The sequence below is a fragment of the Sinohyriopsis cumingii genome, chromosome 6 (genome assembly GCF_028554795.1).
Source record: "Sinohyriopsis cumingii isolate HCF-2022 chromosome 6, ASM2855479v2, whole genome shotgun sequence".
In the NCBI taxonomy this organism is placed as follows: Eukaryota; Metazoa; Mollusca; class Bivalvia; order Unionida; family Unionidae; genus Sinohyriopsis; species Sinohyriopsis cumingii.
The window spans coordinates 133,454,635-133,477,982 of record NC_142966.1 but is presented as its reverse complement, the minus strand read 5'-3'; the positions used below and the strand labels follow the sequence as shown (position 1 = coordinate 133,477,982).

The 23,348-nt window shown below is 38.9% G+C and overlaps 1 protein-coding gene across 2 annotated transcripts; it reads right to left on the bottom strand.

Moving 5' to 3' along the window:
* Nucleotides 1–1,938: 1,938 nt before the first annotated feature.
* Nucleotides 1,939–14,302, bottom strand: LOC149798023 (uncharacterized). 2 transcript variants are annotated; one of them, XM_089963108.1, is made up of 7 exons: nt 14,012–14,302; nt 10,387–10,618; nt 8,429–8,733; nt 6,894–7,095; nt 5,256–5,339; nt 4,644–4,721; nt 1,939–4,401 (listed from the first exon to the last, which is right to left on the bottom strand). In XM_089963108.1, the coding sequence occupies exons 2-7, from the start codon at nt 10,543–10,545 to the stop codon at nt 3,412–3,414; spliced, it is 1,818 nt and encodes a 605-aa protein (XP_089819234.1). In that variant the 5' UTR covers nt 10,546–10,618; nt 14,012–14,302; the 3' UTR covers nt 1,939–3,411. The 2 variants fall into 2 exon arrangements, with proteins under 2 accessions (XP_089819234.1, XP_089819235.1); XM_089963109.1 differs by having other exon boundaries at nt 10,387–10,591.
* Nucleotides 14,303–23,348: the final 9,046 nt, after the last annotated feature.

The following is a 23,348-nucleotide window of genomic DNA, read 5'->3' as shown; positions in this document are numbered from 1 at the left end:
CTTTAAAGATTAAACACGAGTGTCCATATCGAGCTGTAAAGAATATTTATATGATGCACCAACAGCTGCGTCAGTAAACTTTAAAAAATCCTTTAAAAGAGAAAAAAGATATTCAAGCGCACAGCAATGAAGCTCCCCCCATCACCATCCTCGCTAGCCAGGGTTCCGATAACCGGAACCTTGGTTAGCGAAGATGCCCCGTTACCTGTGAATAAGGTTCACAGTATTAATGAAGAAAACATTATCTAGCCCTCTGTGCTTTTTAAGCGGTATAATAAGTTATTTTTCCATAGAACAAACATGGACATATCTGATTTAATCCACAGTACACACATTATTTTCAGTTAAAATGTTTTCTTTGCGATGTTAGAGTAACATTAACATTTGGAGTTTGAATCATTTCTTTCTTCCCCTGCAATACAATCGACCACCCCAACTTTGTTGTACACATTCGTTAGCAAGATATAACTGATGGGCCTTTATTGGTTGATGCAAGTGCATGACTCAGTATACATGGCGAAGGCCTCTAAAGTTCAAATAAAGTTGCACAAGTTCTAGTGACCTTTGTTTCTAGTGGACTCACTTCACCTTTGCTATGCTCACATGTCAACGTAAACAGTAAAACATCGAGATTTATAAATTTTGTATATGTCTAGATATTTATTTCAGGACCTGTCCGTTAATTCTACTGTTAGTCCAACGAGGAAATAAAAATGGACCGATATAAAAAAAAAAAAACGTAAGTGGTGTTGGCAGCTGTTTTTCCCTGGACGTAATAGAAAAGACAACGGTAATATATATATATATATATATATATATATATATATATATATATATATATATATATATATATATATATATATATATATATATATATATATATATATCTTGTTTAATATATTGAAAATTAATTGGAGGATACATGTAGAGGTTATACAAAACTATAATTAAAATCGATGAAATTTACAGTCGGGAATGAAATTATTTCAGTTTAATATTGATATCTCCTTAGTGTTAAAACTGTTATTTAGTTTTAGGCTGAATACAATGTAAGAGTCTCAATGTATTTGTTGAATCTGTGTGCATCTGCATTATGTGCCAGTTCTCGTTGAGGCGTGATTCCTTCGCTGAAGGAACATAACTGGCAGCACTCATAGGTCACGTGTTCAAAACGGCGACAATTCCGTGAAACTACGTGAGGTGATCTTCGGCGACAATTCCGTGAAACTGCGTGAGGTGATCTTTGTCATCGAAGTTAAAGAAGAAAGTTGACGTTTAAAAAGTCACTTTAGACTCTAGAATTTTGCCATTTTCTGATGGAGCGTCTAAGGTCACTTGAGCATACTACTTCTACATGGAAAATATAAAAAAATTACCCTCATGACAATATAAAGCAAAGGACCGCTCCCCAATAGCATGCATGTGTAGTGCAGTCCAAATGAATATGTCAAACGGCGAATTTATCTTATAACATGAGACTACCTCCGATTTTGGGCCACAGTTTCCTATATGTGATCATTGTTTGGGGATTTTACTGCAATAACTTAGCACGCTGAAATAAAACTTGTTAGGCATAGTACATTGTTAGAAAGAAGAAAAAAAAACTTCCTTTGGAGTTTGTAAAGCTTTCAATCATTACATTCAAATATTTTGATAAGGATTCTCATCATGAATTGGGATGACCAGCATTGTCAATTAATGGTCACATGTTCCTTTCAATACCGGCATTTATGTCAATGAACGTAAACATATCAAATAAATTAAATGTTTACTACTGGAGGAAAACCATACCTACTGAAATTAAGGAAAACAATAAACAACTAGTAGAATGCACCGTTACGGATAAATATAAACTATTTTCAGACGATATGAGTTAAAATAAAGACTCAGTCGTGTATATCTTTTTTATACACATTTCAATAGATAAGGGAGTGTAAGAAAATATAATTTTGATTTATTTTTCTTAAATTTGTGTTTTCAACAGGGACATTGTCAGTTTTCACCTATAATTTCATTATTATTTTGAATCATCCATAAATATTCACTTTGTGTACAAAATCTTGCATATGAACTTTTAAATGATTGTTCTGACATTTCTTATCTACAAGTGAAGTCAGTTTTATGTTACACATAATTAGGACATAAAACATCTACTTCTCAATATTTTCCACGGACTATAAAACAAATTATATCTGTGCTTAAAAATTGCAATAGCCTCAACAAATATAACTAATCGCTATTCCTAGCTAAATGCTTATGTTTGCATGCTTACATATGTGCATACATTCCAATATAATTACCTGCATTCAAAGTGCATATTTGTACAAAAGATGCGAATATTCATCTGTAAATCCTCTCCGCTTTCAGTTGACTTTTAATGAATAAATACTATCACGTAAATGACAGTCGCAATTAAAATCTTTTACTTTTGTAAATCTTTTAGTAAAGAACATTAACTCAAAATGTTGGTGGTTATGGTTTTCTTGAACACGAAAGAAGAAGACTATCAAGTCTTAGATATAAAGAATCGCTGCCGACAGTGATGGATGCTCACCGTATAAAAGAATAAACAAAACATCTGCGGTCCTTCTTCTTGTTACTTTGACAGCTTTAATTTAAAGGGGTGTACATGAAATGAAGGATAGTAAAACCTGACCCCGATAATAAGCATTTGAAGCTATACGTCTGAAATATTTATTATTTATATCATTTCTGATATTTTGATTTATAACAGAGAGGATATTGTCTTGAAACAAATGAATAACGAATAAATTTCATTGAATGAGTGAAAATGTTAGTATTTTCACGAGCGGCGGAGCCACGAGTAATAGTACTTACGCTGTACAAACACGAGATGAACTGTATACGTTATTCACTCTTTACAAGTACATTTTCTTTTGTTTTATATTTATACATACTGGACGGCATTTTGTATAATAGACTGAAGTGGCAGATTTCTTTCTGTATCCCGCGCGACAATGCCAGCGGTATATTCGTACAGAAATATCAGTAATATCATAATTTTCCTTCCCAAGTAATAGAACACATACAAATTTGAACTTTTTTGAACCATGCAAGAGTTTAAAATAGTTCAATATTTCTTGGTCACAATGTCATCGACGCGGTGGTGAATTTTTTAAAATAAATTTCGTATCTCAGTCCAGTGAATTATACAAAATTATTTATCTTGGAAAATCCAATAATTCACGGCCTAGCTTAAAATAAATTTAAATATTTTCATTACATAATCTAAACACAGATTTGCTAAATTGTTATGTTCATTTATATTTTGTGATTTATGGCACCTACTAATTAATAAATAAAACATAATTTCGAAACAGAAATGAATGCAGAGATTTCACCGATAGTTCTAAAGTTAGAAAAAAACAACTGCTATATGAATCTGGAGTTTCAAGTATATGATTCATAACTGTCGTATTCATATTTGCTTTGCAGTTCCTCGAGGTATATTGCATAAAATCTATCGAACTGTTGTTTATGGTAACATGATTTAGTGAACTCCAATCCGTGAAGCCCTAGTTTTGTTTTAAAGTTTCTGAATTGTGGTAGCTCATATGTCTGAAGTGGTTCATAATCATGGCTAGTACCTCTCGTACGGAAAGTAGATGTCACCGTTGTCGATTCTGAATCGTTCTGACCACCTTTCTCAATCCCATATCTACTTCTCGTTCTCTGAGAACTGTTCAAAACGTCTCCTGTTATTAACCCTTTTCTTCCGTTCCCCAGCGTTGAATTGATGTGTTCATGTTTGTTCCAATCAACATTAGCATGAGAGGAGGAAGTCTCGATCGGGTGCACTTCGTACCCGAAACGCGTGCTAATGATGATAGGTTCCTGTTCATATGTGGGATGAAAACGTGTAACCGGTGTCGAAGCAAAAGTAGACATCGATGATTCTGGAGTCAGAGGATAATGTGTTTTCATCCAAAGCTTTGGATCATCAATATCTCGAGTAGAACTCAACACAGGCGAGAGAAGGTCTTGTTCATCTGTGTTTCCTCTGGGTTGTTCTCGATGTCCGGTCCTATCCCTGCCATCCCATGCATTTGTATTTTCTTTCTTCCTCGAAGTGGCAACTTTATCTCTTTTTAATTGTCTTGTTTTCGCCACACCTTTTGTCAGCATTGGTCCTCCATTATAAAGAAAAAGAGGTGGCAAGACTACGAAATTAATCATATTTCCACTTCTTGTGTAGTGTCTGTAAAACGTGAGGTCAAGGTCATCTGCATACTTCACTTCTTTTCCCAGTACAACCGGGGGATCTTGTATTGCCATTAGCCAACACAGCTGGAAACATTCGATGAGATACAGCTTCATCTCTTTCTCTTTCAGGTATAGTCTAGCAAATCTCATGTTCTCTTTAACGTGTCGTTCACATTCCTGTAATAAATATTTTACACTTAAATGTTCTTTAAAGTTTCTGTGTCTGAATTATTTGAAGATCTGCATGCTTTGAATAAATACTTACATATAGAGTATTATTACTGAGAGAGATTATTTATTATTTATTTATTTCAAGCATTTGTTGCGATCATGTGGTAAAACATCCAGGTTCAAATCGGGTACTTTAAACTTTATATATGAAATGATCATTAGCCGACAAAATGGAGAGGTATAAGTACCTGGAAAAGAAGATCGGCACATCTTACGTCAGCCAGTTTTCTCGCCTCCTTCAGATGACGTATAATCTCGTCTCCAACCTAAATGAATCAAACAAATTTTGCTAGGGTAAAGAAAATAATGCAATGTTCATTTTTGTAAAGAAAAACAAAACTGTTGACTTTAAGAAAGATTATTTCTGTCATCTGAGACGAAGTAACCTAAACCGCAATAGAAAATGTTTTGTCGAGTGAAGTATTAATAACTGGAGTGTTGAACATTCTAGATAAAAGTACAAGTATTTCATTTGAAAAAAAATATGGTTTGTAGAGTAAAAGTATTTTCTATATAAAATATTGTTCAGTTTGCACATAGACAAGTTACGAAATCTTGACCTAACTGTATACGAAAACAATGTCAACTTCTGATATGTATGTACTATATAGACTTCTTGAGTTTAACCAGAATCTCATTTCATAGACTCAATATTCGTCTGATACACAAATTGTAGTTGATGCTCAATAATTAGCTGAATTATCAGCGAATCGTAAAGTAAAAGATCCATAAGATGTAAACACAATACTGTATTTAGGGTTGATGCAAATGGTTGGTAATAAATTCAATGTTGTACATACTTTCATGGTTGAGTCTCCAGATATACACTTCACTAGATCATTCAACTGCTGCTCTGCTCTCATTTTGGCAAAATTATGGCACTCCTGTCAATAAAAATAACATTTAAAGGATGGCTACCCGTTATGTTATTTTAACTGTCAATTAAAAATGTCAAGTGTGATAGGGAGAGAATTTAATAGTCCTCAACAGCGCACTGGTTACACACATTCTTCGCATCTCTGCCGCCCGACGCTCTATCCACGGCTGAAGAACGTGCGAAGATATGTAGCTTTCTATCCAATGTTGATAGTTTTCTGCGTGACATCCAGTTTGCTACCCCATAAAAAGTCTATATAATAACATTTGATTAATCAGGAATAGGTCATATAATAAAAGTAAAACAAAGAAAGTGAAAACTAGAAATTTTGTTAGTCTATTTGCTTTCAATAAGGTTTAACCATGGAAGTAAGTTATTTCTTTGATCGAGGACCGCATACGAAGCACCGATATAGACGATTAAATAATTCATTGTCCCAGAACTTGTCAAAGAAAACATGGCTAATATATGATTCTTGCTGTTCACGTGTGTATGCATTTTTACGTGCAATGTATTATAAAGATTTAATCCATCCTTTTCCTCGTGGCCGAAGCAGAGGACGTCGATGGATGTGGGGCAAGGGAGGGATAAGGCATAAAATGCGGAGACAATACCGTATGAACTGATACATGGTTTAAGTTAAAAATATTTGTTGCAGCAAGAAGGAAGGATTTGTGCTTGAGGATTCTGAAGTATTTTCTGGATGGTCCAGGAAAAGTCTTCACTTAACAAAATCGATGTAAGAACGTTTTCTATAAAAGGTTCAAGGGGCAGTTTCTATGCATAAATTTGATGTCGCATCAACCTGCCTGATATAAAAATTTATGACAAATAAAATATACCAGTGAGGTAGAAAAGGTTCATATTTCGGGATGGCTATAATAAAAGAAAACAAAAGGAAATTATTCATTTGACCTGACAAGTCAATGGAACCTCATTATAAAAGAAGTTTATGCACTCCAGACCCAATTCATACATACAATTTTCATGCTCGAAGGTCATTGTGACCCAAAGTAATGCTCACAGTACAAATGCAAGCCTTTTCCCTATGTGATAATTTTGAAAAATAAAACTATACTAAACAGCTAAAATAGTTGCCATCGAGGCCATTTTTGAGATACCGTACTTGCCTTGAATTCGTGTGTCCACTGCTATAGATGGCTAGCTCTGCTTCCTAGCATATTTCAGTATCATGATACTCTGAAGTTACAATGCGAAGCGTAATGCCTCACGTAAGTTTTAAGAGCAACACAAACCCGAAACACTTCTTTCAAAAGGCGCATGCATCTCTTTCATTATTAAACAATACAAGCTGAAAGAGTTATTTTATAACTTTGAGTTAAGAAATTTGATTGCGGCCAATTTACGAAAACTATCCCATGACCAATATGGTAAATTGCAAAAAATATAAAAATTAGACCATCTTAAAAAAACAAATGTGATTCAAAATCGACATTTAATGCATTTGGCGATTCAAAATCTAGTGGACTAAACATGTCAAGATCGGCATGTTTTCCGAGCCCGTCTTGCTGCACGTTTGTGATTAATACATTATACTTACGATTAACAGTTTTAACAATATCTCAATGGCATTTTCTTCGTTTTGTTTATTTGTTTCAGTCAATATTTCAAAAGCGTCTTTCCAATGGTTTTCATACAAGTCCGTATATCTCTCCCCTAACTTGCTGGGTCGATTCTGGTCACTCAGGTCGGCAATGTTAGGGTTGCTGTAGGTTAAGCGATCTTCCATTTGTCTGCTCAGACTGAAATTAATTATTGTAATCCACCTCGTAAAATAAGTTAGAAAATATAATCTTGCTTAAAATATACATTTGCATATTCTTTAACTTCGTCCATTAATTGATGTCAATGAGCGTTGTCTTCGCTATGTAAGACCTATCTGCCTACATAGTATACAATCTCTCTCTCTCTCTCTCTCTCTCTCTCTCTCTCTCCATGATTTCAGTTTCATATCTGACAAGTAAATAAAACATGCAACATAATTACTAACATAATTACTAATGACAATCTGATAAGACTCGCTGAACAAGAATGTCTTGTGATGGAAAGTAAACATACTTGTACACATAAAAGGACAACACGCACAAAGAAATTGAAAGTGTTACTATCACATTGGTAATGCAATATATACTTGAAAAATATATATCAGAACAATAGCCTTTGCAATACGCCGGATCGTGAAGAACACAAGCTGCTACGAGTAATGTTTACGATGTTTATATGTTGACAGTTACGGTACTTAACTTTCTGAAGTCGTCATGCCCAGTTTCGTTAACTACTGCACAATGTGAGATAAGGGGCGAGTATAAACTTAATAGTTCTACAAAAGTCATACGCCCAATGTTTGTAGGTTTTCTTCAATAATAAGAAATTCAGTTATAACTAGGTTTCAAAATGGTGACATAACCAAACGTTCTTTTAGACCGACCTAGTGACCCATTATAGTCAGCGCCTACTGCTTACAGAAACAAAAGACGCAAACTTCAAGGTTGACACTCTTATTTGTTCTGGTAAATACGAATGTGTTAAAAGTATTTATTCAACTTTCGGTTCCAAAAATATTATAGTTACTATGTTTTCCTTTTTATTATTATTTGGTTCTATTTGACTTAATACAATACTCGTAATGGCAAGGGCTTATATGCAAAACTCGGTGAGATGAAATAAACCGGAGAGCACTTAAAATTTCGCCATCATAGTTAATCAATGGATGTTTCTTATTCGTGATTATACTTGGAAATGAAACTAGATTCTTAAACTTTCGATGAAAGTACTTGAAATATAATCTTCACGGTGTAGTTTGGTCATGTGCTGCTATAGTAGTAGGTATTACTAGGTAGTTATATGTACTTAATCCTACCAACTACCAGGCCGTATCTGTATACCATTCTTTAGATAGCAAAAGAACTACTACAGATGTGGTAATTACCAACCGTTTTACACATTGACAAACCACAGTGATAAATGATCTCTTTTAACTGTATTTGTGTATTTGATGTTCGTGGAACTAATTAACCTTTGATAAGCAGATTAAGTGAAGACATGTGATGATTCAGTAATACAATCTGAAATAACCTCCTGCATGCTTTAGCCTTTTCTTCTAGCGCTACCCGTTTCTCTTCTTCGAGGTGTTCGTTTTTTGCCCTTAGCTCATCTGTTTCTGTTTGAAGCTTTTCTATCAAACCATTCAAATATTCCATCATTTTGTGAAGGTCATTTATTTTCGTTTCTCCGAACGCCTTCACATATTCTTTCTTGAATTCCTGCTCCTTTTGCAAGCAATTTCTGACTCTGTGTGTTTCTCTTTTCTGGGACTCCAAGGTGTGCTTTGTTTTCTGCATTAAATCGTCCATCACATTTTCACCGACTGGTTTTGAACTCTACAAAAGAGACAAAATTAAATGTTGTTTAAAGCTCATGCTTTGCTTGGTTTTGTTTAAACCGCTGAGTGAGGGCATCCATATAAACCAGGTTTGGATTATTCATAACGAGTTGTTTGTTTCATGTCCAAAATACTAAGATGGAAATATATCGAAAGTGGTTAATAATAGTATAAATTTAGACATCAACAAATGTATTTCATTCAACTGAAAATTTCAAGCTTGCTTTGTTTTACGCAAATTTTATTTCGATATACAAAATGGAGTTAAACAATATGGCCCTGGTGCCCTAAGCACGTGCTTAGTCTGCTTAGTGGTTAATACGCCCCTGGCCATTTTGTATTCACGCATCGGTATTTTGTTTATACACTTGAGAAAACTGCACTTCAAACTGTCTACCCTCAGCGAATATCTGATAAGTGGAGTTCGTCAAAAGTCAGTTGGAGCTACATCAAGGCTGTATAGAGGATGTTGCAAAGTCAGGATGCTAGGCTTCTTCAGAAAGTCTGTCATGACGGCAGATCTGTTGCCATGGATACCTAGGTTACCGGTGCGCGGACGAGTGGTTCAGAGGTGTTACACAACTTCTGGCAACACTTTACAGGCATACAAATATCATGTGATACTAATAGAGTCAGGCACAGAAACCTGGACGAATGGGTCATTGCACTGAAAAACTAATGCATATAAAACTATCATGACCGACAGATTACGTCAAGCGATTTGTGGTATCTGCTCTTTATCTGCGATCGAAACCTTTTTTCAATAATTGTCTCTTAAGTCAGGTTCAACAAAGAAAATCCACATTTCATCACATGTGACAGTCTCATTGAAACGTCTCTGGCCACTCTTTTCATATTTGGCGAGTACATGGCCATTTCAAAATCGAGTCTGTTCTTTTTTACGAGTCGTCAATAAATGGGGGATCTGTGTTGCACCAATCTTTTCAAACTTCAACTGATTTTTTACTTAGCATTCCCTTGCCATGTTTCTTCTTTTTGTTTTTGCTTCCTCAGTCTTTTTCAATTGTAGTGCATGCTCAAGCTAACTTAAACCTTTACATTTTGTATATTTTTAGCAGGTTAGTTGGTTTTAAACAGCACTTTCAGTAGTTTATTTTGCAATATCACGATACCAAAATAAGAGCTAAGTGCCTTTCCCAAGGACACAGCGACCATTAGATAAAGCGGCGGATGCTTTACTAATTGAGCCTCAGCAGTTAGCAAACACAAGCACATACATCGAATTCCATGTATTCCTGAAGAAATATATATGAAAATAATTACTTATATGAAGCAAACCTTAGAATTAAAATCTCTAGTACAGTTTACTTATCATACATATTCTTAACACACATGTACTACCCTGAATAAATTAATTTCATACAATACATTGCAACAAGAGGCTGTTTTCTTACTGGCAATATTCGGTACAAATGCTCAGTTGAACCTTTTATATGAAGCCAGTTCAAACCCAGAACAAAATTTGTTTAAGAAGAAACCGGGTAGCCACTATCTTCTTTGCTGAAAATATTAAGTTTTAGTTTTACAAAGTCATGCTGAATAAAAACATATATTGCATCTTGATCTATCCATCTCTAGTATATTAAACACTTAATTATATGACTGGCTAGCTAACTAGCTAGATGTATACCTGTAACACATAGGTCCTTAGCTTGTCAATATCGATGCTCTGAATGTCGCTAATAGCCTGCAAAACCGCTTCCATATTGGGTGTATCTTTCTCTGTCAATGACGGACTTCTTCTGTGCTCCATGCGAGCACTGGCCTGTCGACTTTTCGTTGACTCCATGCGAATACTGGATAGCTCCTTTGCTGGATATTTTGCCCTGCGGTTCCTCTATGTTGAGGTTACAGAATCCAACCTGCAAAGATAAATGTCTACATATATGCAGTCGTGCTATATGAAATATTACTTTTAACTTTAATTTGTAAATGCTATATCATATATAATGATGCATGACAAATAAGGTTTTATTTTAATTCAGACAAGGAAACAATCCTATTTAATTAGAATGGTCCTGTATCCAGTGTCATGTGTAGCTAGCATTGTCCTATTTGTCCAGTGTCCTTTTAACTAGCATTGTCCTATGTGTCCAGTGTCCTTTTAACTAGAATTGTCATGTGTCCAGTGTAACTAGCATTGTCCTGTGTCCATTGTCCTGTGTAACTAACATTGTCCTATGTGTCCAGTGTCCTGTGTAACTAGCATTGTCCTGTGTCCATTGTCGTGTGTAACTAGCATTGTTCTATGTGTTCAGTGTCCTTTTAACTAGCATTGTCCTTTGTCCAGTGTCCTGTGTAACTAGCATTGTCCTGTGTCCAGTGTCCTGTGTAACTAGCATTGTCCTATGTGTCCAGTGTCCTTTTAACTAGCATTGTCCTTTGTCCAGTGTTCTTTTAACTAGCATTGTCTTGTGTCCAGTGTTCTGTGTAACTAGCATTGTCCTGTGTGTCCATTGTACGGTATAACTAGCATTGTTACATCACAATTTCAATTGACTCGTCGTCACCATACAGGTGGGATACATAATTTGAGCGGCAACCATTAGCAGCATTTGAACCTGTCTTTATGGATTTCGTACGTACAATCCCGATGAAGAGTGTACCAAAGTCATGTGAACTTGATCCAATTCCAACATCACTGCTGCTAGAGTGCTTAGATCCAGTATTGCCTTCACTAACTGATGTTATTAATACCTCTCTCTCTTCAGGGGAATTCCCATCATTTTTCAAAACTGCCATTGTAAAGCCTGTGCTGAAGGAACCAACACTAGACCATAACGATTTAAAGAACTACCGCCCAGTTTCTAATCTCCCATTCATATAAAAAATCTTAGAAAAGATTGTTCTATTCCAGCTTGTATCTCATCTGACTTCAAACAGTCTTTTTAGCAATGTACAATCTGCATATCGCCCTTGCCACAATACTGAAACTACTCTTCTAAAAGTAGTTAATGACATTCTCTCTGCTTTGGATAGCGGATAGGTTACAGTCCTCTTGTCTGCAGCATTTGACACAATAGACCATGATATATTACTTCACCGTCTCCAGCATGTATTTGGCATTCAAGATCCAACCTTACTGTGGTTCAAGTCCTACTTGGTCAACAGGAGACAAATTGTGTCTGCAAATGGAATACACTCCAGCCCAGTTGATATATGTTGTGGTGTTCCACAGGGGTCTGTTCTTGGACCTGTACTCTTCATTCTATACACTCAGCCGCTCTCAAGTGTCATAGATCATCATCCAGTGTCTCACCAATTGTACGCTGATGACACCCAAATATACAACTCTAGCCACCCAACTGAAGTTGATGCTACCATCCAAGGTGTAGAGAGGTGCATTTCTGATGTGAAATCATGGATGACATGTAACAAGCTGCAGATGAATGATGATAAAACTGAGGCCATTCTGATCACAACACAAAGACTTTCTCATTCACATCCTTTACCTCAAACAATAAATATCAGCAACAACAACATTAAATTCACACAATCAGTACGAAACCTAGGTGTTACTCTGGACAGAACACTCACATTGCACCAACATGTCATGAACATATGCAAGGCTGCATTTCTTGAGCTGAGATGCATCAGCTCAATTCGCAAATATCCTTCAGTTCATGCCACTAAAACACTTATGTTTTCATTAGTACTTTCAAGACTGGACTATTGTAACTCAATTATGTCTGGTTCATCTCAATATCTACTCCAAAAACTTCAAAAAGTTCAAAACACAGCTGTTCGGATCATACTTAGAGTACCACGATCAGAGCACACATCCCCGCTGCTCTGTACCCTACACTGGCTATCCATTCGATCCAGAATCAAACACAAAATTTGTTCTCTGTGCTACGTTTCACTGACGGAATCTAGTCCAACATATCTATCCGACCTCACCCTTGTGTACACACCAGCAATATACTTACGCTCCTCTTCTGACAATCGTATACTCATTATTCCCACTATGAAAACAAAGTCATATGGACAGCGTTCTTTTGCATACCAGGGCCCAGCAATGTGGAATGAATTGCCCACTGAACTCAGACACAAAGACACAGTGATCACAAGAGTGCTCTCAAAACTCACTTATTTCGACTGCAAGGCCAAACTTAAAGACCTAATAATGTTTCCTACCTTAAATATTCTCAGCATGTTTTTTTGCTCTGTTTTCTAATTTCATGGTGTTTGTGTTTGTAATCATATCATTATATATGTTTTTTATCTTATAGGTGTTTTCTAATGTTGTAAAGTGCTTAGAGCTTCTAAAGATTAGGCGCTATACAAAGTCCTCATTATTATTATTATTATTATTATTATTATTATTATTTTCCTATTTGTCCAATAAGCAAGTTCCTACAGACATCGGACACAGCAAATTTTAGTTAAAAAATAAATGTTCAAATTTAATACATATTGTGAAAACTACTTATTGTTAAATACGACAGTTGCATTATGCATACATCATTTATCGTGTATTTGACTGCTACTTTCACTTTTATGCGACCCAAGTAAAGAAAATATTTTCACATAGAATGTAACCATTGTTGCATTACGTATTTTCGATCTGAAGTTCAGGTTAAAATAATCTGTTAGGGTTCATAGTTTTGTCGCGCTCCAACTTAGTGTCCTTTTTGAATAATTGCCTAATGTTCTGAATGGCTTATATCTTCGTCATAAAAGAATAGAAACATTTGCTCGTTTCCCAACGATACTTTAAACCTATCTACCGCTTGCTTAATTTCTAACCAAAAATTAAATTTATAAGTTAAATATATTCATTCGATCCATGGGATAGCAAACACTTAACTTATGGTTGGTAGATAAGTATGAGGATGGAGTTGGGCCTGGATTTGGTTTCCCGTGGGGCGTTAATTCTTACCTGGGTTTCCCGGTTTGTTCCTCCGCTAGTCACACCAACCGCCATGTAGAGCCAATCATGCGATGAAAAATGTCATTAGACCGCAAACTACAAAATCATAACGCAATTCGTTAGCACATGATAGGCTATACATGGCGGTCAGTTTATTTGGATGAAGAATCCTGCATAAACCTCTTCTTGAAGCTACTGGCAGGTTTTCTCACATATCCAAGTTGGTCGAGCCGAGACTCACGCGGATAGAGGTGAGATGTGCAAGTCATTTGTAAAGACGAGCGCCTTATCCCACTCCGGACCCCATAAGGAGAGAGAGAGAGAGAGAGAGAGAGAGAGAGAGAGAGAGAGAGAGATAACACCTGTAATCCAAACATCGTACCTGATATTCCTGCTGCCTTCATTTTCTTGTACCCCGTGCACCTGTGTGGCTTATTTGTTCGACAATGCTTTCACAAAGTTTGTAACACGCGTACCTTTGAGGCCTACGCTTGGTAAAGTAGTTTAGTTTTACTTGGGCATGCTTATAGATTTCTTTGTTATCGGCGCTAATTCGTACAACACATATCTTATATACTTCCTTCTTGTTAAGGGTGAAGGTCGACTTGGGAATTCTAAGTAATCTGCATGTACAAAGCTGTAATTCAACACCAACTTTGTGGAAACTTTGTTTGGAAAACCCATCTATTTTTTTATCTTTCGGTAACTTTTAAGGCATTTTCAATCGATCGGTTATAAGTTTGATATCTTGTGAAATGCGTACGTAACTGGTCAAGTCGTGCAAACGGAATAAAATAGACATATACATAGACATATACACGTATCCTCACTCAGTGCATGCAATGACATTAACATTGTGTACAGACTGCTAGATTAAGATATATTCTTGGCTGACAAGAGACCATTGTCTAATATCTTAAGTAATAATAATAATAGTAGTAATAATAATAATAATGACGATGATAATAATTATTAATAACAATAAACAGGGGCGTATCAGTGAATGGAATGAGAGGGGACAGAAGGAGAGAGAGTGCCCCCATTCCACTCCCGGAGTAGGTATTACAGTTAGATGATAAAATGATGCACTGTAATGTTTAAAATACTGGAGCTTCCCGAGGGCTTCAAACACTGAGGGATCAGTTCTTACATGCCATTCACATGCTCATATTTACATTTATGTTCAATTGTTATATACTTAGATAAATTTGCAGTGTGTGCAAATTTTCTCCATCAGTGTAGGTTGTGCAAAAGCAAATTTGCATAAGTGTTAATTTGCACAGTAGGCAAAAAGTCAGCCTGCAAACGCACAATACAATATTCACACATATATATTTTAATCAAATCTTTTTAAAAACAGTATCTGAAAATTGATGTTTTAAGAGCATAGGACAATAAATCTTCTTGTTCGTGGAAAATCGATGCAAAGTTTTTTTCTTTTCCCAGCATGCATTGTTTATATGCATGTCTAACTGTCCTAAGATATGTTGTGACAAGGCGCAGGATGGATGGAGGGATGAGTGAGTGGTTACATGAATCACACTTATTTAATATTTTATGATTGTGTGACTGAAATACATTTACAATGACTTGCTCGTGCATTAGGCAGGATAAATGCCATGGACAGTTATGCAACTTTTAGAGTACGTCAGTTGAAACATTTGTTTTATTATGAAGAACGCGTAGCACAGCAGTTTTTTTACAGTTTTAAAACGACGCAACTGGCCACATATATGGCCGACAACACTTAACAGCTTCTGTTTCCATTGCAAACTTTTGAAAGGTAAATACAAAATCTACTGAACATATGTCGAGTGTTTGCATGAAGCAAACAAGCAAGAATGTTTATGGTGAAAACAAGGAAGAAAATGCATAGTCAAACATCACTTGGAGCTAAAACAGAACTAAAGTGACAAAGTTTGGATGACGTGGTCCTTCAAGAAGAATGCCAAGGCGGCTGAAGTATGCACCAGTGCCTTGTCATGTAATACATGAATACCAAGAATATGGGTGAACGGATGGATGGTTCGATATAATTCCACAACTTTTGGCAACACTTTGGAGATATAAAAGTGTCCAATGACACTAGCTGAGTTGGGCACAGATACCTGGCCGACCTAGTCTTTGCATCGAAAAATAAAGACTATACACCTTTTTTGACAGCCCTACTACGTCTTGCGATTTGTGGCCTCTGCTTTGTATCTACAATGAAACTTTACTATTTTCTCTGGAGTCGGGTTAAAAACATTGATCCGTGTTTCATCACTTGTGAAAATCTCGTTTAAACATCTCTGGTCTCTGTTTCAAAATTGGCGAGGAGCTGTTTGTTTGTCGATTAGCCGTCTATCCCAAAACCTTCTGCGCTTCAAATGATTCTTCAGAATATTTACAACAGCTGACTTATTCTCTTCTTGCTCTTGGCATCCGTCCGTCTACGGGAGACGATGGTGTAGCTTCAGAGTAAGCGTTTGTTTATCCTTCTTTCTAGCTCTCTTTTCAGCTTGTTTTCTTTTCCTGTCTTCCTCTGCTTTTTGAACTCCCTGCCTGACAGCCAGACGCCAGGTGGAACGGTCGTTAGCACAGCTCTCCCTGTTGTTGACATTGATGTTGGCCGTCTTCATGTCCTTCTTGCAAACATCTTTGTAGTGCAGACGTGGTCGTCCAGTCGGTCGTGCACCTTCTGCTAACTCCCCATATAACAGGTCCTTGGGAATGCGGCCTGGGTTCATTCTCTTGACATGGCCGAGCCAGCGAAGGCGCCTCTCGCTGCGAATGGAGAACATGCTGTTCATGTTGGCGCGTTCTTGAACCTCTGTGTTGGGTACTTTGTCCTGCCACTGGATGTGCAGAATGCGCAGCAGACATCTCAGGTCGAAGCTGTTGAGTGTCCTCTCGTGTCTTGCATAGGTGGTCCATGTTTTGCTGCTGTAGAGGAGTGAGCTGAGCACGCAGGCTTGGTAGACACGCAGTTTGGTCTTCTCAGTGAGGTTGGGGTAGTTCCATACCCTCTGGTTAAGTCTGGCCATCACTGCTGCTGCCTTGGCAATCCTGCTGTTCACCTCAGAATCAATGGAGAGTGAGCTGGAGATGTTAGACCCGAGGTATGTGAAGTTCTCGACAACTTCCAAGTTGTACCCATCGATGGTGACAGAGGAAGGGGAGTCTGCGTCCTGCTCCATGACGTTCGTTTTCTTCAAACTGATAGTCAGTCCAAATTCCTTGCAAGCGTAGAGAGGCGGCATACCAGCTGCTGAAGTCCATCTTCCGTGTGTGATGTCAAGGCTGCATCGTCGGCGAAGAGTAATTCACGGATGAGCACCTCTGTGACTTTAGTCTTAGCACGGAGACGGGCGATGTTGAACAGCTTGCCATCAGCCCTGGTATGGATGTACACTCCCTCGCTGGTGTCCTTGAAGGCGTACTGGAGAAGCATGGAGAAGAACATGGCGAAGAGCGTCGGCGTAAGCACACATTCTTGTTTGACTCCGCTGATGACTGGGAAGGCCTCCGATGTTGCGCCATTGAAGCACACTGTGTTGTGCATGTTCTCGTGGAACGACATGAGGACAGCAAGGAGACGTGGGGGTAACCAATCTTCTGCAGGAGTCTTAAGAGTCCACTCCGACTGGCCAGGTCAAACGGCATCGTTAGGTCTATGAAGGAAATATAGAGGGGCATCTGCTGCTCGCGACACTTCTCCTGCAGCTGGCGTAGTGAGAAGATCATGTCTACAGTTGACCTGCCGGCTCGAAATCCACACTGGGACTCTGAGTAGACGCGGGAGGCTAGGATCTGCAAGCGGGCCAAGGCAACACGGGCGAAAGCCTTTCCGATGATGCTGAGGAGAGAGATGCCCCGGTAGTTGTTGCAGTCGCTATGGTTTCCTTTGTTCTTGTACAAAGTGACGATTTTGGCGTCACGCATGTCCTGTGGGATGTATCCCTGTTCCCAGCAGAGGCAGAGGAGTATGTGTAGGGGCTGGAGCAGTGCTGGTTTCCCGCTCATGAGGACTTCAGGCGGAATGCCTTCGCTTCCAGGAGCCTTCCCATAGGCAAGGCAATCGAGGGCTTTTCCGAGCTCTTCCAGGGTGGGTTGTGTGTCTAGCTCCTCCATGACAGGCAGGTCTAGAATGGCGTCCAGGGCAGTGTCAGTGACGTTGTTTTGGGTTGCATATAGCTCGAGATAGTGCTCAACCCATCGCTGTAGTTGTTTCCCATGGTCTGTGATGACTTCGCCCGTCTTGGACTTGAGGGGGGGGCGGTCTTGGAGGGGGGGCCTGTCGCCTTCTTGATACCCTCATACATTCCTCTTGCATCCCCGGTGCGGCAGCTGTCTGTATACTGTTGCAAAGGTTCAGCCAGTAGGTGTTGGCACAGCGGCGGTCGATCTTCTGGGCGTTGTTCCTTGCAGTCCTGAGGGCTTGTAGTGTTCTGGGGCTAGGTGCAGCCTTGTATACCAGGAGGCCGTTCCTCTTTGCCTCATCACGGGCTCCATATCCTCCCAGTTTGCCTCATACCAGTCGACATTTTTTCGCTCCCTCTTCCCGTAAGCTGTGATGGCTGAGTTGTACACAGAGTCACGGAGATGGGACCACTTGGAGCCAATGGTGTCATCAGGTGTAACTTTGGTGAGAGCTTCCTGCAGTTTGCTGATGAACTGCTGTGTTTTCTCTGGGTTGCTTGCACAGCAGGTGTTGATGCGTGGGTGTCCCTTATTCTTGGCGTGTTTCAGGGTCTTGAATAATATTCGCATCTTGCTGGCCACGAGGGAATGGTCATGTCGCAGTCGGCACTGTGGTAGCTGCGGGTGATGCGGACACTGGCCAGTTCCGCACACCTGGTGATGACGAGGTCTAGCTGGTGCCAGTGGCGTGAACGTGGGTGTCTCCACGACACCTGGTGGATCTCCTTGCATTTGAAGAAAGTGTTGGTCACACATTGGCTGTGGGAGCAGCACATCTCCAGCACTCGCTAACCATTCTCGTTGATGTTGCCCCTTCCGTAAAAGCCGAGACAGGTGGACCAGGCCTCATGGTCAGATCCCACTCTAGCATTGAAGTCTCTTAGTAAGTAAAGGCCTTCATTGTTGGGGATACTGGATATTGCCTGATCCAGAGCCTCATAAAACTTGTCTTTCTCCTCGTGGGTGGAGCAGAGGGTTGGGGCGTACACGCTGAGGATGTTGACCGGGCCTAAGGATGTTGACAGCCGGAGGGCAAGGATTTTCTTAGTACCTGATGACGGAGGTTAAATGAAGGAGACTAGCGTGTTCTTTACGGCAAAGCCTACACCGTGCTGCCTAGGTTCATCCGAGGGCATCCCCTGCCAAAAGAACGTGTAATTGGCTTCCCTGATGGTGCCGCTGCCAGCCAGTCGGGTCTCCTGGAGGCAGGCAATGTCGATGTTTAGTCGGGAGAGTTCTCTGTCAATGACGGCAGTCTTCAGTGCATAGTCGATCTTCTGTAGGTCAGCGGTCAATCCAGGACACATGGTCCTGATGTTCCAGGTTGAAAAAGGAAGAGGTGGAGTCTTCTTATTTCTTCTTTGAGTCTTTCCTGGTGCGGAGTTTTGTGGCCCACTTGTCGAGATGGTTCTCTAAGATCCATGCACCCAGTGAAGCAGGCAGGCCATGGCGGGCAGGACCTTACTGACTGGGGGCTGCCCAGCTTGAGGCGTGCGGTAGCTGTCCAGTGAGACCTGGTGATCTCTCCCACCGTCAGAAGTAACTCCTGGCGCTAAGCTCGACACCAATCGAGCTTTGACTTAGAACCGGTAAACTGCTACTTCTCGTGTTGTGTCGGCGCCGTACGACGACGCTGGAGTGTCCTCTCCAATGGAGCTACAAAACCTGGGCAGGGTGGCATGGAGAATCAGACGTCGTCCATGCAGCAGATCCCCCCTCTCAACGCAGCTGTTGGGCCCAAGGGAACGACGAATGCCGATACAGCTTGGCACCAACGGCGTCGCAGGAGTTGCCGGAATGTCGTTGAAGTCAATGTCAGACCGCCTTAGGGACTCCGTCTCCGGAATTTCTGTCGGGGTTTACTCCCTTAGCCTTTCCCATGAGTGGCTATATCCGCAAGTCAGCAGAGGCTTGGAATCGGAGTTTTCCTTCTCCTAGATGAGCTACCATCCAAGGTTTACGGGTCCCATCTACCCGAAGCAACTGGTGTTAAGGCGCCGGCAGCCGCGCCTGCACCCATTCTCCTGTTAGTGGAAAACGTGGTCCGCTGAACTTCAAATCTAAGCCACTCGCGAAGGCCAGGAGCTGCAGTTTAGTTGACAGAGGCAATCAGAGACGCAAGCCGTATGGGGCATTTCTGGAGGAGTAGGACGCTTGTCTCCCACTCACACCCCGGCAATGTCAACCTTAGACCACAGCTGACTTAGTAATACCTGCGATAAAAATAGTTTTCACTGTTTATTGAACATCTTCATTAATTATTTCCTTCACAAATATTGCCTCGCTGTCACTAATTGCAGACAACAGTCTTCCTGAACGCGGGTCATCCATGGATTCGCGACCATCTTTAAAACGAAGAAACCACGTCAAAAGTGTTGGATATGAGAGCGAATTACATCTGTAAAATTTATCAAAGTAGATTTTAATGTCAGTCGAAGAGTACCCTAATGGCGCCAGGATCCTTTATTATATTATGTGTGCAGTAGCAAAATCATGCTACTTCACCCACACTTTTACGTCACTGTTACTTACCTATGTTACGTCCCACGCATATATCTACATTTCTCAACCATGCGATAAAGAAATCTAGCTGTTTTGCTAACCTTACTTTTCTTATTTCAGTCTGGTTGTCTCAGTCAGGTCGTCTCAGTCATGGTGTCCACGCGCTGGGAACTACTTTTAAGAAGAAAAAAAAACCTCGTCATCTTCTACTGTGCATAACGCAGTCGTTATAAAATCAAACAACAACAGCAGATATATAACAAAAAGAAATTTACTCATAAAGCAACCTACGGCGAATTGTATCATGCCTGTAACTTTTTCAGGTTAGCGTCATTAAATGTAGCTGAAAGATCTAATTCTTCAAGCTTTGTCAAACACTCACAACCAGTCCCAGATGAATCAAACATTGCAAACAAATGAAAATTCCTGCACTTACCAATCCGAGTGGTTCATGGATTAGTCCACACGTTATTCCACAAAGAGATTTCCATGTAGCATATCATTGTACCAAGAATATGATGCATTTTAAATCTCTTCACAGTCGTTACACACTTCGTAAGACTGATCTGTGTACTTTACCGTGCCATTGCCTACCATATAACATTTTCCAGATTTGAACTGATGAAAGTTAAACATTATCCGTATAAAAGATATTAAATTCTTATTATTTTCACATGACATCCATCGATTATCAAATAATTTTATGTTTCTATTTTCTCATGCATAGAACATGTGTACTTAGAGCTGACTGGGCACCACATTGACCTCGTTCACATAATTGTATTAATACGCGTTACACAACAAACGCACGTGGCTCGAGACGCTCACAATGCAATACTTGCAACAGGTAACAATTATAAATTGTTATTTTACTTGATTATTGGTATCTTTTTTGTAAGAGCAGTATATACAGCTCGATTCTACTTTGATAAATATTCAAATTTTCATAAAAGGGTGCAAAACCTGATGACTATTATACAGAGTGCGGGGTAATAAAAGTACATAATAAATACTGTGTTTTGAATCTGCTAAAATAATCTATGTCGGTGTTTGTACCGAGACAAGAAAGTCCCAGTCGTGGAGTTACATTCACCCCCACCTCTTCAGAGCCTCGAGGGGAGACAAATAATGTAACCCCTTGACTGGGAATTCCTTGTCTCGGTCCAAACCCCAAATAAGATTCTATTAGTGTCTGGCGTGCTGCGCTGGCACTGCAGATCACTTTATAGAACCGTTTTTTTAATACTATATATTGACACTAAATTTATTGATAGGTTCAAAGAAACAAAAAGGCTTTGACAGATATTCAGAACTTTCCAAATATTACCTCATAAATAGCCTGTAGTCACACCAATAGCACCAGCTATTTTACGATCATAGATACAAAACTGAACTGATTTTCCCCTTTATATGAATTACATTTTAAGCGAGTAGCATATAGAAATTTGTTGCAAAGAACGTGCTCCCGTAGGTTTCGTAGGGACGTATCGTCAACATTGAATATTTGACCATCATCTAGCAATGTCTCGACGAGATAACTGAAAATTCTTAAGTCATGCGCATTATCAAACCTCATCAAAAGAAAAAGAATGAAATATATCTAACAAAGAAAGAGTAGGAGGAAATTTCTCGTGTTCTACGTCTGCTTACATGTATATTTGGCATGCATAAGCATATGGATAGGAGTTTTACCCTCTAGCTCCACCATCGCCCAAAAAATGTTTATTATGCTGGATATTTGCATATACTCGAGGGAAGGTATAGGGATAAACCGTCAAGTTTTCTTTCTAACAAGGAATTTTTTCTTCAATCTTTGGACGTTTATTCCCAACTAATTTGACGTGTACAATGAGTTCTTTCTTATACAAATCAAGGCAAGACTATTTTATTGAAGCTATTGTAGTGTCCTGGAGGGGTGGTGGGTGGGGGAATTGAGCAAAAGATTCCAGTCTGTTGAACTCCAACATCCCGAAAATTAAATGGTCGGTCCCTTAGGTAACCGTTTCTATGTCGACAAACACCATCCATTGACATTATTGCTCTGCGTCAAGGCGCGAATACATTAATTTTGGAAGGTATTTCTGCCATTTTGATGAAAATATCCCGAAATTCATATAATAAAGGAAATTTCATTGGCTGAACTGACATAAATGACATTCATTCTCAGTTTTGAGGTCAGTCATATGAATCACATATCGCCAGGAATATTTTTGTCTCACAGAAATAGCTGAGTTGGTCTTAATGAATAACATACAGGTGCATAATTAAACTGTCTTTTAGAACTCTGTATGCAGGAATGCGGGGTCTCTCTTACAGTAGTTTCAGTTGACTAAGGTGTCAAACGATTACTAACAAATGGTTACATGTATACATTTTGTTCAAGTTACTTAGGCTCATGTTCTGGCTTACGTATTTATGAGACCATGTGATATCGATTTACAAATTCATTCGGAGATTTCAAAAAGTCTATTGCATCTTGATTCTTAATGCGGTTAAATCCACACGATTTGCATCGGGAAATTCTGGCAATAATTGTGGTAATTTGGTATGTAACGCACAAAACGCATGTAATGGAACCAGTCAGTGATAGTTGTGCCTATCTAGTCACAGGTCTCACGCAACTAATTTAAATCATGCTGTCATCATATTTTATTATTTAATAAAAGGAAAGAAATGTATCTAAAATTACTTCTGTAGCTTAGTTAACACTACTTTTCCGAGATACATAAAATGGCAAAGAGAAAATAATATAAGTTGTGCAGCGATTTAATGTATTTAAATTGTCTAAAAAATGAACCACAATAAAAAAATATTCATTATATTAATGTTAGGATTACTAATAAAAGAAAATCTGAAAAGAAACCAGTGACAGAAATGAAGAAAAAAACGTAGTGTATTATATAATGAATTCTTAGACTTTAATATATGAACATTAAATACAAATAACAAACCATTTTGCTTTTATGTCCAGATCCTACGTTGAACAAACTAGTTTGCTTGGTCCATATAATGAAATATCAAAAGAAGAACAACGA